Source organism: Electrophorus electricus, chromosome 23 (assembly GCF_041902795.1).
Source record: "Electrophorus electricus isolate QZ-2024a chromosome 23, ASM4190279v1, whole genome shotgun sequence".
Classification (NCBI taxonomy): domain Eukaryota; kingdom Metazoa; phylum Chordata; class Actinopteri; order Gymnotiformes; family Gymnotidae; genus Electrophorus; species Electrophorus electricus.
The window spans coordinates 2,587,217-2,602,500 of NC_137519.1; the positions used below are offsets into that span (position 1 = coordinate 2,587,217).

At 43.9% G+C, this 15,284-nt stretch overlaps 3 protein-coding genes across 20 annotated transcripts in view; 1 reads left to right on the forward strand and 2 right to left on the reverse strand.

Annotated features, from left to right (window-relative positions):
• Positions 1-1,661, reverse strand: part of map4k3a (mitogen-activated protein kinase kinase kinase kinase 3a) — an 82,520-nt gene extending 80,859 nt beyond the window's left edge. For 8 of the 11 annotated variants that reach the window (XM_081705980.1, XM_081705979.1, XM_035520772.2 and 5 more), the window contains exon 1: positions 1,385-1,661. In XM_081705980.1, coding sequence (XP_081562106.1) covers positions 1,385-1,483 — 99 coding nt within the window. In that variant the 5' untranslated portion in view covers positions 1,484-1,661. The remainder of the gene's footprint in view (positions 1-1,384) is intronic. The other 3 variants (XM_035520774.2, XM_035520773.2, XM_035520771.2) reach the window with 1 other exon arrangement.
• A 951-nt stretch (positions 1,662-2,612) lies between these two features.
• On the forward strand, positions 2,613-8,416 carry tmem178a (transmembrane protein 178a). Of its 5 annotated transcripts, XM_081705983.1 has the most exons (6): positions 2,613-3,787; positions 5,458-5,571; positions 6,054-6,191; positions 6,591-6,724; positions 7,247-7,299; positions 7,653-8,416. In XM_081705983.1, the coding sequence occupies exons 1-5, from the start codon at positions 3,376-3,378 to the stop codon at positions 7,256-7,258; spliced, it is 810 nt and encodes a 269-aa protein (XP_081562109.1). In that variant the 5' UTR covers positions 2,613-3,375; the 3' UTR covers positions 7,259-7,299; positions 7,653-8,416. The 5 variants fall into 5 exon arrangements, 4 of the variants coding, with proteins under 4 accessions (XP_081562109.1, XP_081562108.1, XP_081562110.1 ...); XM_081705982.1 differs by having other exon boundaries at positions 2,614-3,787; positions 7,247-8,416; XM_081705984.1 differs by lacking the exon at positions 7,247-7,299 and having other exon boundaries at positions 2,615-3,787.
• A 1,264-nt stretch (positions 8,417-9,680) lies between these two features.
• Positions 9,681-15,284, reverse strand: part of slc8a1a (solute carrier family 8 member 1a) — a 29,524-nt gene continuing 23,920 nt past the window's right edge. For all 4 annotated transcript variants that reach the window (XM_081705975.1, XM_027010514.3, XM_027010515.3 and 1 more), the window contains 3 exons: positions 15,175-15,274; positions 12,732-13,004; positions 9,681-12,599 (listed from right to left, as the gene is read on the reverse strand). In XM_081705975.1, the coding sequence (XP_081562101.1) occupies positions 12,223-12,599; positions 12,732-13,004; positions 15,175-15,274 (750 nt within the window). In that variant the 3' untranslated portion in view covers positions 9,681-12,222. The remainder of the gene's footprint in view (positions 12,600-12,731; positions 13,005-15,174; positions 15,275-15,284) is intronic.

The following is a 15,284-nucleotide window of genomic DNA, read 5'->3' on the forward strand; positions in this document are numbered from 1 at the left end:
ATTTACTCACAGTAGTACAATTACTAGGAGACCCCCCCCCCTCCCCCAAGGCCTTTTCTTTATGCAGGCGCAATCAGAACACTTTCCAGCTCAGTCATGCTATCATAGTATCAGTCACTGTAACAAATGCACCAGTACAGGCAGCTTTTACTCCTGAACAGGTGTCTATTCTCAATCAGAATGTTTTACAAGCCTCAGGGCCCAGTCACCTGAAAGACCATTTTCAGGATGTTAATTATAACATATTTCTCTGGAAATTTGTAGTTACGAAGCCTCCATGAGAATAATGTTTAATATTTGTTTAGATACACCCACCTAAATGTATAAAAACACAGATTCCAAGGATACTGTGTCTAGTAGAAAAGAGCTAGGAAGTAGAAGATAAGCTGCATTCATAACACCTGCACAAATTCTGTTGTTACCAGTCTAATCTATAAAGACCCACACAGGTGCACAATTCTGCTCCATCAGCTCTGGAAACAGCTCTTCTATCCACTAAAGTGACTCCATTTCAAATACATTCATTTTAATCTTCTTCTAACTGCAGAGGGAAATCACTGCCTACACCTTTGCACATGGGGCACTATTCGCCTCTCTCCAGCTTCACAGTGAAAGAGCACCAAATTCAACATCATGATAGGCCTCCTGTCACACTGCTGAGACAGGATCCATCATATCTGTGACACCACGAAAAGATCCACGATTGGTTACAGCCTCTCAAAGTCCAAAGGGAGAAACGTCAATGTAGTTCAATTAATCTAAAGTAACGTAAAGATACTTTAACAAACTATCGGGCCATCATCTGAACATTAAAACGAGACGTTGCTCACCACGGTCCTAAGAGCTTCCCTCGCTAGAAAACGTAAACAGAAGCTCGGCATGCTTTGGCTTCTCTGTTGCTTCCGAGTTGTACGTGACAGCTGGCACATCAAAATGCCCCCTTGTAATAAATGCCTTACGTCCCAAAATACACAGAACATCTCACATAGGGGGGGGGTGGGGGTTGTGGGGTAACAATACAAAGAAGGGAGACTTAAGTCTATCTAGTGTTGTGACATCTGAGTTTAGATAGTTTGGCCAGTTTGGAGCTGTTGTACTTAGCTAGTGTTAAAATGACATCTGTTTAGATAGTTTAGTTTGGAGCTGTTGCAGTTAGCTAGCGGTTAGCGTTTAGCGTTTAGCGTTAGCTACCTGGCTAGCGACACCAGCTATCTTATCTTATTTTAGCTCCAATACTTCTACTCCACCACAGCCCTCAGCGTTGGGGCTGTTAGCGTGGAGCAGTGCACAGCCCCCGAGCTGAGTGAACACGGCGTTTATGTGATAACATGGGGAGCTTTTACATGACGGCTTTACCGAGCCCAGCACCAAAACAAGCCCGCACCTTGTAGACGTCGCCGTAGGTCCCGCTGCCTATCCTCTGGATTAGCTCGAAGTCCTCTTGCGGATTCCGCCTTGACAGGTCAAAACTGGAAGTCATCATAAGAACCCCGGTTTCGGTATCAAAACGTTATGTTTGCAAGCTTCCGATGGGCTTAACAACAAGGGGAAAGGGGGCAAAATAAACATGCGGCGTCAGAAAAAAAAACAAATCTCAGCCTGACTTCACTCTTAACTTTAACATGGCTTCCTCAATACCCCGTGCGCATGCGCGTGTTTCTTCCCAAGTGGAGAATGTCTGGAATGGGAAAGATAGGAATGGATTACTAATGCCCAGCGAGTCACTGGATCTCACACGCTGTGCCTGGGAAGGTTATTTGGAGAATGGGTGACTAACTACCAACTACATTTACTGTTTGTGATAGGGGGGAATGGAATAGTTCAACTTTAATATCAATCAGGGATTTGGCCGGAGATTCAATAGTGTAAAACAGTGGGGTGGTAGCGTTTTTGCCTTCGTTTGTTTCACCCATTGATAAATGACTAGACATGTAATCTAAAGTTGTTGTTCCAACGTTTTCTTTCCAAGTGGCTTAAATAACAGTAAATCTATCAAATGCGTTTTTACCAATAGCTCAGTGTAGCTATTGTGCTACAGTTTGTGTGCAATACAGCTAAACGTTTGCGCATCAACTAAAAATATTTATCCAACACAAAGAACGCCAAAGCAACCCTAACGGCGCGGCTATGTAGGCCTATAGGCTATAGCCACAGTGTACTTGAGCTGTTTTAGTTTACTGGAATGCTAAACGATTTTATTTATTTGACTTGTACTATATATATATATATATATATATATATATATATATATATATATATATATATATATATACACAAATAAATATAAATTTGGCTATTACGTTTTTTAAATATATAGCCCCACAGTCAGTTTTCATGTAGGGAGTTGGCAAACAAACCATTTATACTGCAGCCAGATAGTAGGCTAAAATTACTGCACGAAAAGGGACAGGTCGAATAAATCATGGCGATCGTTTTCCGTAAACTATCCGAGTAAACTCCAACCGGGTTTTACTGTATATCCTCTTTGCAGCTGTCCCATTTGTTTTTTGTTTGTTTCTGTTTTTCCTCCCACAAATCTAGATGATTTAATGGCCGATTATTACAACTGGCACGTGCAAATCTAAGGCGTCAGATATACCCCTTGCAGGCATCTACGTCCTACTGCCAGGAGCAAAGCTTCTCCTGAGGCCAGGAACACTCTTAAACGAGAATCACATTTGCGTATTCATTATGCAATGAATAGTCTTTGGACGCAACTTTTTAGATGCAGACTGCACACGGTCAGAAATATTTTGATTGTAGAAATATTTCGTTTATTTTATTGTTATCTTACACGTGTATTTGCTTTTCCTGAAATCGCTGTTGTGCTTGTGTTTCATTTCTATGCGAAGATACTGAAAGGATAAGTTTTTTTGCTTTTGTTTTTTTCCCCACCATTATTACGGTCAGTCGTGCACGCGGGGGAAACGTCTCGCCTGTTTCCTGGACACACCCATCGCTACTGCTGGCACCGTAGGCGCGCGACAACCTTGACATCCCCCCCGTGCAGGCTGATCCTGCCCGCGCGAGTGCGGTGGACGCATCTTTCCTCCCGTGACACGAACCAAGCCATTGGCACGCGCCGCAAGACGCGTCGCGGTGCGAAAAGGGACGCCGAGGGAGGAGAGGAGCGCGTGCATAGGCACGCGCGCAGCATCGACCCGCGCACGCCCCGCGGTTTCGCAAACGCCGCGCTTGCACCCGGACCGAGAGACGCACGCACGGCATTCAGCGGCCCCGGAGGTCAGCGGCGGACGGACGAGAGGGCGCTCCACGAAGCGGAGTCGTGTCTCGGTGGGGAGCATGCACGGCTGCTCGCGCAGCCTAGCCGATGCTGCAGACGTGCGGACAAGACAGAGCGCTCGCGTCTGAAACATGGAGAGGCAGGCTCTCGTGACGGCGGCGAGCCTGTCCATGAGCGTCCTTGCGCTGGTGCTGCTCGTCACTGCTATTTTCACCGACCACTGGTACGAAACGGACACCAGGAGACACAAGCAGAACTGCGACCAATACGGCTCGGAGTCCAACGATCAGAAAAACAGAGAAATGCCGATCTACCACCTTCCCTTGGTGGACAACGGCAACTCCAAACGAAACCTGGCGCTGATGAAACCGATCCACGTCGGAAGTCGCGAAGAGGAACTGTTGGAGAACTGGAGAGCAATTCTGGGGATGGGCATTCTCGAAACGGAGTGCGGGCGTCCGCTTTTCTCTACTTATTCTGGACTGTGGCGGAAATGTTACTTCCAGGGGATGGACCGGGATATTGACAAACTCATTTCAAAGGGTAAGCTCCGGGAGCAAAGCGCGCACTGTAGCGGACACATCGCTAGACGAAAGGCGCACTGTCTCGCCACTGTTCTGCTTGGGTTCGTGTCGTTATCTAGCGTACTCCGTGGCGAGTGGGCACACGCTTGTGCTCTTAGCAATTACCGATGTAACGATGGACCGCTTGGTGTATTGCGTCAAAACGAATGGTGCAGAATTGTCCAGTAGGCACGCACAAACTCTCTTTTCCGGAGAAGTGTTACTTAAGATGTTTTCTGTTAACACCTGGCCTGTCTAAACTTTTGATGCTGTGATTTGGACTAGTGTGAAATCTCTGTAACGAGCGGGAGAGATGTGCATGAAACAGCTCTACCAGCTAGCCAGTAGCCCGGGTGCGTTTGACTTCAACGTCCTCACTTTATTTCCAGCCTAAAAGAGCCTTTGAAGTTTCTTGATAAAAGTTGAGAGTCTCAAGGTGAAGAAGGTAAAGGAATTGAGTCTGACTCCTGGTCGATGCAGATTATGGAGATATAGGATGAGAGCTTGCATCCAAATCAGATGCGAAGTCACAGGTCAGGTGACCTTCACTGCCTCGACTTTGATTTCTGACCCAGTCGATCATGACAAGTGCCTTCCAGCATCCTTTATCCCTGGCTGTCTGTAGCAGAGCTGAGTCTACTGCTCCACAGAAACAACTCCGCAGTGGTTCAATTATTACATATTTTATCTTCATTTAGTGTGTTTTCACATGACGCGGAGCTGGGTCTGTGGGTGCAGGTCAACTACACCAGTTTAAATCTACTCAAAGATTCTTATGAGGTCTATTGACCAAGATTAATTCTAATCAGTAACAGACACTGTAGGGCTGCATGAACACTCATTTGTTTATATTTAGCTCACTTTAAATGTACCGCTGCAGGCAGTTTGAAATTAAACAAAATAAAGGTCCCAACCAGCAAAAGGCCAGAAATAGAGCCTATTTCCATCAGCTGGAACTGAACAGTCAACGTCTATTAGTTCATTCTGTGGCAGCTGTGCTAGAGGGCTCCTTTCGGTCTGTTCTAGGGTTGGGGTTTCTTTTGCGTATCTAGGGATTTGGGATCCCTTTCTGGGCATTAGGCTTTTCTTTGGGTACAAGTTTAAAATCCCCCAGCGGTTGTTCTGCAACATCCCACAACACCATTGCCTCGTTCCTCACCGCACCGGCTTGCTGCAGAATGAGCACAGCAAAACGTAGCAAAAGCTGTGCAGGATGAACCCAGGCAGAAATAACAGCAGAAGGTCACCCTGCCGGGAGGAGGATAGTGGCTTTGTGCTCTTCCCCACACACACAGGTGGTGAGAGTAACCAGGGACTGCACAAAAACATGATGGGTACAGGACCATCTGTACAACAACGGCAATGAGAACAAAAGGAAGTTGTGGAAGTATGGGATGTGTACGAGGGTATACATGAGTGTATGTATGGTGTGTGTGTGTGGGGGGGGGGGGGGTGGTCATGAAAAAGCTTTACCTAATTAAGCATTCCATAAATATTCTGCGATCTGTGTGCTCTGCTGACTGGTATATATATATATATATATGAGGAGGTGCAATGTGTTCCTTTGGGTGCAATATCAGCACAATTCCTCTGAAGTCCCACTCCGTCTCCACATCAGCTGTGTTAACCAAGCATGTGGTCTCACTGCAGGTATTGCAGACCGGTGCACTACTGTCAAGTACCATTTCTCCCAGCCCATCCGGCTCCGGAACATTCCGCTCAACCTGACCAGAACCATCCAGCAGGACGAGTGGCACCTCTTACGTAAGCCCGGCAAAGCCGTCCCACATGCACACGGAGCCTTAAGCTGTAGGAAACCCCGCAAGGGGGTGTGCGACAGACAGCCGCTCTGAGATCTGAAGAGAAGCAGAACCGCGGCGTCGATTCAGGCCGGAACCCTGTACGCCTGACTGCGACGCTGACGTTCTCCTACGCACACTCTGCTCCAGCGCGCACAGCACACACTCGGCACGGCAAACGCGCCGATCCATCTGCACCACAGCTCAACCCATATTTGTTGCAGGCCAAAGTTTAACATTGAACCGCTTGTCTTTGTCCCACACCAGTAACACATCACTCTCTAGCCTTCAGTGTTAATTATGCAGCTTCATCAGAGATGCTGGAAATAATGTGCTGCCGCTTGCTGTTTGGTTCGAGTCGTTGGTCGTGTGGGCGGTAGTCATGGAGACGGTGTATCTTTTTTTTTTTTTTTTTTTTTTTTTTTTCTCCTTTTTGCCTGCGCGCAGATCTGCGCCGCATCACGGCAGGGTTCTTGGGGATGGCAGCTGCCGTTCTGCTCTGTGGCACCATCGTGGCTGCAGTGGGATTCTTCTGGGAGGAGAGACTCACGCAGCACGTGTCCGGACTCCTTTTCCTTATGGCAGGTATTTATCCCCCCTCTCTCTCTCTCTCTCTCTCTCTCTCTCTCTCTCCCTCCCAGACTCTCACTTCCTCTCTGTCTACTCTCTTTCCACTCCCCCACTCCACCCCCTCTCTGCTTGCGTTTCCGCTTTGCTGTTTACATCTTCATCCAAGCACTTCTTGTTCTCAGGCACCATTCAAACTGAAAATGGGCATGTTGTCCTTCCTTCTGCTCACTCTTTATCTGACCCGTGTTTGCTTGCTACTCTCACACCTCTTTTGGGGTGTTATATATATATATATATATATATATATAATATTTTTTTTTTTTTTTCATATATACGTTATCTTTACATTTTACCTCTTCACCTCGAGTCCTTGGTTTTTTGTTTTTTTTACTCAGACGTTCTCGTTCCTTGCAGGCATCTTCTGCACCATCTCGCTGTGCACATACGCAGCAAGTGTGTCCTACGACCTCTCGCGCAACCCACCATTCATCTACGGCCTCCCCGGCGATGTGGACCATGGTTACGGCTGGTCCATCTTCTGCGCGTGGGTGAGTCTGGGCCTCACAGTGGCCTCTGGGTGCCTCTGCACCACCTACCCCTTCCTGAGCCGCACCAAGGCCCTGCGCTCCAAAACCGCCAGGGAGTCGTCAGTATGAGTGCCCCTTAGTGGTCTGGAGGATTTCATGCGTCACTCAGCTGATGCTTCACAGATGGATTTCAGTATCCTCTTTTTGGAAAGTGTGCGTGTTTGTGTGAGAGGAATTTGTGTTGAAAGATGGAACTATGGTTCATGGAGGTGTGCCGGTTGTTTTGTAGATTTCTACTGCTTGTTCTGAGATGTGTCAGTGTTATAATAGTGACAAGAAAGAAGGTTCCAGTTCATTGGGTTTGTGTGTATCCCACACCAGCCTGGTAACACACATACATACACATCACACACACACACACACACGCAGGGTACTCCATATACATATTAGGCACACCCATGGACACAATAGTTCTGAATTATGAACTATGGGCTCATTTCATTGAGATGGGGCACTTTATGGACTGTCGTTTGTGATTGACAGCCTCTGTTGTGATGCAGTCATCTTCTGGTTTCAGCACACACACACAGTGAGAGGTGAGTTGAGCTTCACACAGAGTGCACAGCTGTTCTAGTTCTGATGATTTGAGGTTCACTGGGCTGGTCAGAATGTGCTGTGTATATTATGGTCACAGTTTATTGCAGAGCAAGCAAACCAAAATACAAGCTTGAGTCAGGAAATAACAAGTTGATTATTGTCAGTAATGATGTGGAAATCTTTGTTTTACACAAATGCAGTACTGTTTCGATGTCTTAGGCCACCCAAGAAAGTTAAGTTTAAAGCTGTTTATCAGGGCAAAATGTTTATTTGCTTAAACAGAAAAGTGGTTCCTTAATAAATTCTTCTGAGCTTCTTCCTTTGGGATTTGGGTTTTGTTGTGCCCAGACAGTGAGGGGAAAGATGAAGACGAAGGAGAGATGACGGTCCTAATTGTGTGTCAGTGTGCTTAAAGGCGTTATATACTGAGGATCTCTTTCCCAGTCAAAAATCGAGGCGACAAAACCTGCGATGTCTCATAAGATATGAAGAACTTTTTAGAAAATACAAATACATCCTTGTTCTTTTATTATATTAATGTTTGAGTTACTGATTTATTATAAAGTTATTTTGTTTGTTTTGTTTTTTTACGTGCAAATAAACATTGGCTGCCCGGAAAAATCTTTTTTTTGGGGGGGGGGGGGGGTCCCCGAGTACTGTATAAACACAAAGTGTATATGTACAAAATAAACTGTACACATTAATGAAAATAATGGCAAGTGGATAGATGTGCAGTGTTGATATGAAGCAGATGAAGGGGGCATCTGAAAAGGATGCCCTCGCATATTTAACAAAAACAGCAGCCACGTTAACATGGCTGTTCCAATCGGTCACATTCTAATTTACCATCACCAATGGAAGCTTTTTAGCACCTCTATCTTTAAGGATCCACTGCTTCTGCTTTTCTCAGTCTGCTGTCTTATTTAAAGTACTCTGGGTTCATATTTAATAGTGTATGGATGGCATGGATTCTGGCAGGTTGCTATGCCAGACCCTACAGGAGATATTATCAAATATTAGCTTACTGTTTGCCTCAAAACCCTTGTGGTATTCATGAGAGTGAATTGTAAATAAAATCCTATAAATATGGAATAAAGGAGTATGAGGATTGTTCTATGTGGTGTGTTTAAAATATAGTGTTAATGTATTGCTTCTTGTAACCAATCTGTTGGCAGGAAATGGAAACATGACATGAAAAAAGACATCAACTTTGTAATAATAAAATAACGTTTACAAAAATAAGTCATATTAGATCAAAGAACAGTTTGCAGCAAACACCAAAGATGTCAGACAGCGTGTTGATGCTTGACTTTTTAAAGCAATGTGAAAAAAGTTAACACTTTCATACAGGCTAAATAGCTGGTGCCAGAATTGCAGGTACATCTGAAAAAAAAAAAAGGTTATAATTTAATGATTTTAAAGGAGAAGTCTCAAAAAATGAGCTGTTCTTCGTTTCCTACCTCTGGATGTGTTTACATTTAACAGAAGCGTGATGGCACGCCTGCAGCCCACAACGTTACCAACTGTTAAATGTGGTGAGTAGCCATCCTGTGGGAGTCATTAGGTTTGATTGCTCACATGGCAATAAAGCAGCCAGATAATGTGAGGCCATTTTGCACAACCAGGTGCACCTTTTGGCACAAGCACTGTTGCTAAATGATTTTCTCTTCATTTAGATGTCCCAAATTTGCTAATTCAGGAAGAAACCAAAAACAGCATTTTAACCAGGATCGAAGATGTTCTCAAGGCAAATGGTGGTGTTACTTTTTATTAGGAAACTGGCATCAATATAGTGTTTCCATTATTACAGCATGTACAGCTTCTATATGTTAGCTTAATGTTTGCTTACTGACACCTAATGGTCGAGCTGGAAAGTGAAAGCTTTTCCTGGATGTGTTAATTCTGCTTCGGGAGGGACATTTTACTGGTAAGTTCTGGCTTTAATGTCTAAAAAAGTGTTAATTATTTTAACAAAACAAATCCTCCTACTAGTCTTCTCTGCTATGGCAACACATGGCTATAGATTTTACACATTTCTAACGTGAACACAATGAATTTGTCTTTTGTGCTTTTATGAGAAATGTCACAAAGGATCACACACACACACACAGTGATATATTCTGTTTTGAGGAGAGTCATATGTCTTTCTGCACTGTGGAGTGTTTCAGAGGTGTTAGACTCCAGTTTTGCTGATCCACCAGCACTGACTCACCACCTCCTTCTGATCGGGTCTTCACACACTGTGCTCTGGGTGTTAGAACAGGATTATCCATGTCATTGTACATGACATTGTTATGTCTATAGAGGGAGCTAGAGCATCATTAAGCCAGCATGAAAACTATCACCCATTCCTGCACAGCATCACTGGTCCAAACAGGTATTTTTGAAAATCCCAAAACTTTATTACAGGTAGGAGGCTAACCACAGATAACAATTTCAGCATAAGCCTCACCTTATGCAATGCAAAAGGCCAGTACTACTGATAATATTTAAATATACTGAACAGCAAACACCAAGCTCAAAACAAAAGTTCCACTCTGATGGTTTTATAAGTCTAAAACGTCATATGAAAAGGCACAGGTCATGTGTAAACTGTGCTGCTCCAGACACTGGAAAAATGAATGAGAAAGAAATGCTAATAAACAGAAACAATCACTCAATTTAACTTTTTTTAAAATAGAAACTCAATGCTAAATGGAATAATGTTCTCATGTGAAATCTTAAATGACCAGTTTGTAAAATAATTACCATTATTTCCATGATTACCATTATTTGGCTCTGGCACCATTCAACTACTGAGGCAGCATATGAAAACTTTCTTAATGAAAAGTTTCTGTGTGTGTGTGAGAGAGAGAGAGAGAGAGAGAGAGAGATGGGGAGGTTAGGTAGCTAATTGTCCAGCAGGTGCAGCAGATACCTTTCTGCCCTCTTACAGTATTAAATATTCTGCATTTTCTGTTGCTAAGAAATGCTGAGAGGTCTGTACACTATATACAACCACATATATTCCCAAAGATTGCTATGGTGTTTTAAGGGAATTGCCTGCTTGTGGTTGCTCGTTATTTGAATGTTGTAAATATTATTACAAAGTACAGATAGTAATTCTTATTTATATGCACAGGAAACCATTTTCCATAAAGTATTTGATGTAAATCATCAGTGAATAAATGGCCTTTGATTCTTCAATTCAGACAGAACTCAAGGTCTGAGAAATTCAACACTGGAAAAAAAAGGGAATAAAGCCATTCCAATACAATCCCAATAAAAGTTAATGCTGATATGAATATTGTCCAAACACTGCTATTCACTACTGAACACACACACACATAAATTGCCTTCATCTTGTCCTTGGTATCCATGGGATCCATTCTGCAATGGTCCAGCCAAGTTGTCTAATTTATTTACAAGCAGACTAGTCAAACTTGTTTTGAAGAACCAAAGCCAGAATGAAGCTGTTCTCTTACAAGGTATAGAAAAAGTCTATAAATAAGCCAAGCTAACCTCAAGTTAAAAAGTGAGAAAGCCTACAAACTTTAGCAGAAAAATGACACAGGCTCTTTTATTCAAAATGCAGGTCACCACTCTGATGTCCAAACACACTGCCACTGTATTTTGACATCTGGAAGGCAAGACACGCTTGTGCTCAAGGAAGAGTCCTGCACTCACACACTTAAATTTCAGTAAATCAGTGAAAATGGGTAAATCAGGTTAAATGCAACACTGTGCTAGACGATTGTCGAGATGTTGATCAGGTCACATAGCAGTATGGTGCCCTTCTCACTCTCCAGAAACCAGAAATGTGGTGAACGATACAAGCTTTGGAACTCCGTTTTCTGGTTTTGGGGGTTTCCTTGTAATCGCCTTGATTTTTTTCAATCTGTAAACTTAAAAAAAAAATTAGAAATCATTACAATGCATTTTGGTTTTACTTTAAAGATGTTAGTCCAGTCCGAGACTAGTTTCTCAGTTCTCACATGTCATATATGTGCTAGAACAGGTATGTCAGGAAGCCGGTACAGATGGGATGATACAACCTGCACTTCTGTGGTAGTACAGTTAAATCACACCGGAGAAACCCTCTGAGTGTTTTTACCATATGTTCGAAAACGGCAATCATCTACCAGCCATACAATGCAGCAACTATGCCTTTACGTGTCAAGCTAAAAGAAAAAAACTTTCAAAACTTGTTGAACAAGATCGGGAATTTTGGTGGTTGTTATCCTGAACAAAAATATTTTTTACTGTAAGTGTTTAAATGCATTTTCCGTGGAGATGTAAATATTTACATTTATTGAAAGAGGATTGTGGAGCCTTATGCACTTAGGAGACTGTTTATGTGTGTACATCACCCTCCTCACTCATCATGACTGTGGTGTGTTGTCTGTGTGAGACATGTCATGTATTTGTGACATCTGGTGTGATCATGATATGACTAAGATTTGATTTTACTATGTGTGTAAAAATAGAATACTGTATCAAAACATACGTTAACATGAAAATGTGGAGCTCCATGCTATTCCAGTCTGGTAAATAACTGATGAACATGGTGTTGACAGTTAACAGCTTTAGTTTAGCAAAATAAAACTTTGGAACATGATGAAAGACCTCTTTTGGTATGTCAGCTCATATCAGAAGTTTCATCACTGAACAATTTGACTTCTGAACCAAACACAACCAAAATCGGCTTTCGGGCCCAAACACAGCATGATTCAATCCTCACCTGTCAGTCAGTTTAACAAATGTAACAACAAGGATACACTGGTGTTGAGACACACATAAATCATACAGCACAAACAGCAACAACAACTTCAACAACAGGAACCGCATCAACGGCTGCTCCAGACACCTGTCTCCTACGCTTGCATCCATTTTCTGGATTTGGACTCTGGAAGGACAGAGCGGTTCTCATTTCCCTGACCCGTTCAGAAACCTGGGATGATGCAGTAGGCCTCTAGAGAGGACAGCACGATGTACAGGAGCCACAGGCTGAAGAACAGCCCGCTGGTAAGAAGCTTGGCGGTCCTCGGGCCCCCAAGTTCACCGCCAATCTCGGGCCGGCGCCGGTACATCAGCACCGCGATGCAGACGAAGGCAAAGATGGTGAAGAGGGTAACGGAGAATGCCAGCGTGCCGGGCTGCACGCGGAAGGTCTCCCCGTTCCACTGGTGGACGATGGCCGCAATGGACCACGCCACACCGATGCCCAAAAACACATTCACGGCGTTGCTGCCAGTCACGTTGCCGATCGAAGCGTCGGCATACTGGTCCTGGATCGCGGCCACCTTACTGGCAAATGTGTCTGTGAGAGAGAGGGAAAGTATGAGAGGCGGGCTAAGAAAGACGTGAAGACCACTGCAGGGTCTGGGGCTACAGGGTAAACTGTGCGAGAGGAGAGAATTACACTCCCTCGAGTGTTGATGTGGAACGTTACCTGGGACAGACGTGCCAAGTGCGACGAACACCACAGCTGTCACTGAGTCCTTCAGACCGATGGTGCAGCCAAAGTGAGAGGCCAGGTCACCGATGACTGCTGTGAGCAGTCCTATCACGGAGATGGACACGATGAAGCACGCCCACCCGTTCCAGTAGTCAGTGGGCGGCACGAAGGCAAACAGAATCTTCCAGAAGACAGTCAGGAAGTGCATGACATAGTCGAGACAGGATGGCAACTTTTCTTCCCCACACTCTTCATCATCAGCATCTCCTGAAAAATGAGAGATGGATGGAGAGAGATACATGAGAAAGGGAACTGCATTAGTGATTTGTTGCTCTGGGCTACCGTGATGCTTGGAGAGCCTTATTGAGCTTGCTTGGAATTTTGAAAGGGAAGCAGAATGAAGCTCCAAAACGTCCAGCACAACAGCTAAAGAGCATCCAGCAGTGTGATTAAAGAGCAGTCCAGCCCCACAACTAAAGACCAGACCAGACTGCAGCTAACAATTTATACTAAAGCACTGCAGCTAAAGACCAGACTAGCACTGTAGCTAAAGACCAATCAAGAAACCCGGATAAAGACCAGTTCAGCACAGTAGCTAAAGATCATACTAGCACCAAGGCTATGGCACCGTCAAGCAGACAGAGCGGACAGCTCGAGTTGTAAAGCACCTACTCAGGAAGGACTGACAGGTCAGTGTGTGTGGAGAGCACACACTTCAAAGAACCAGCCAGGGTCTGACTCCTGCACAAAAAGGCAGGCGCTAACGTCTGATTGGCTGCCTGCAATTTACTGTGCTGGACTGTCACTATGCTGACAGCAAGTGAGTCTTTGATGACATCAGCTCAAAAGGTTAACTTGAATATAGGAATCAGCATATGCCTCTTAAGGGCCTGGTGAGGCTCAGAAGAAGGAGGGGTGACCATGGTGGAGCTCAGAAGGAGGAGGGGTAACCATGGCGGTGCTCAGGCCTTCAGGCTTCAGGGTCATGTGGGAAGCTGATGCTTATTGTAGTAGAGAAGAAATTGAAGATGTCCCATCCAGGTAGCTGCACATTACATTAGCACTGGCTACTGCTTAATCATCCATAGCAACTAAACCAATGCTAGTCTTCCTCACTGTCTGTGCTGGCCTGCGGCACCAGTACCTCACACAGAAAACCTTAAATAGATCCATTCAAAAGGTATTCTAAAACCGAGGAATTTGTTCCGCTAAAATTGAAAGAAAAAGCACTACTTGGTCAGTACATCAGTACTAAAATGTGCTGCGAGTCACTCTATAAAGCCTTAAATATTCATTTTCAGATGTCATAGCCCTCTGCCTGGATTTAGCAAATGTCGTTAAGGACTGCCATTACAACCCTGGCTTCATACCCACACACCAGGGCTGCAGTCCACAGTCCTGAAGTGACAGAGACTGCGCTCAAATAAGATTAAAACATCAACTTGGCCTTTCAGAATTGACATCACTGTAATCTTTACTGATTCAAAAGTGACTCAAAGCTGGTCATTCTTCTTCTTGAACAGATCAAATATTTTAGTCAGATGTTCATTATTGCTAGCTAAGATATTTCGAATTGAATAGCACAACACAGGCTACAGTATTGTTTTGGGCCTGCCTTGCTACAGTTACAGTGCCTTCTCCTGGCTACGCTGTCAGCTATTGGATCAAATGACTTCACTGATAGTTGATGAATCTTTCACCTAGCACTTAGTAATTGTGACAATCACATTGTAAGATTTTAAATGCCCAATAACGCCCTTAAACCCTAATACTGAGGCAAGTACAATAATCACAACAGATAGCTGTATTTGGAGAAGATACTTTCCTCCTTAGGTTTTGTACTGACTTCTCCTTCTATGTGTATGTGCAGGCAATTATCAAATTAATACACCCAGGGGTCTGGCAGCACCACTGACATTGCAAAATGATTTTATATATTACTCACAATTCTATATTTCCACCACAGAGGTTGAAATCTCCAATGTTGCATATTGCATCTTTAATTACAGCAATGTTCCAATTAAAGTGTACACGTTAAAGTGTCTAAATTTTCCCCTCCATATCCCCCATTCCTCAATTCTATTGAGGATTTTTAATTTTTTTTTTTTTTCCTGGAGAAGGAAAGTATATGGTTGCCTTCCCTGTGACCAAACACCACTTTTAGATGCTAAGGCTGAGACATTTATGGCAATCACAGCATCAGACTGCCAGAGCTGGCTCTGGTATGTCCAGAGATTTTTCCTATAAAATATTTTTTGCGATGTTGATGAACACATGTGGCCCAATGTCAGGGCCAGGGTAGATCAGTCCGAGTAAAACAAATGTCAAGCCTTTGTCTTGTGTTTTTATCACGCTAAAGTATTTTTGGTTGTTTGATATCTTGTGTTTGAGAAAAACTGGGAGGTGGATTCTGTTTCATTTGTGTTGAGGCACCTACCAGAGCTGACCGTAATTGCCTCCGCAAACTGCTCTCTCCAGCTACTTGTTCCCACCAAGAGGGCCAGGTTGGTTTTCTTTATAAGTTTGTCCACTGTGCTCTATGAAAAA

Excerpts from the sequence above, each read along its gene's own strand:
- tmem178a (XM_035521131.2), top strand. The coding sequence starts at position 3,376 with ATGGAGAGGCAGGCTCTCGTGACGGCGGCGAGCCTGTCCATGAGCGTC. Across the intron at positions 3,788-5,457 it reads TGACAAACTCATTTCAAAGG|GTATTGCAGACCGGTGCACT; the intron begins GTAAGCTCCGGG and ends GTCTCACTGCAG. Across the intron at positions 5,572-6,053 it reads GGACGAGTGGCACCTCTTAC|ATCTGCGCCGCATCACGGCA; the intron begins GTAAGCCCGGCA and ends GCCTGCGCGCAG.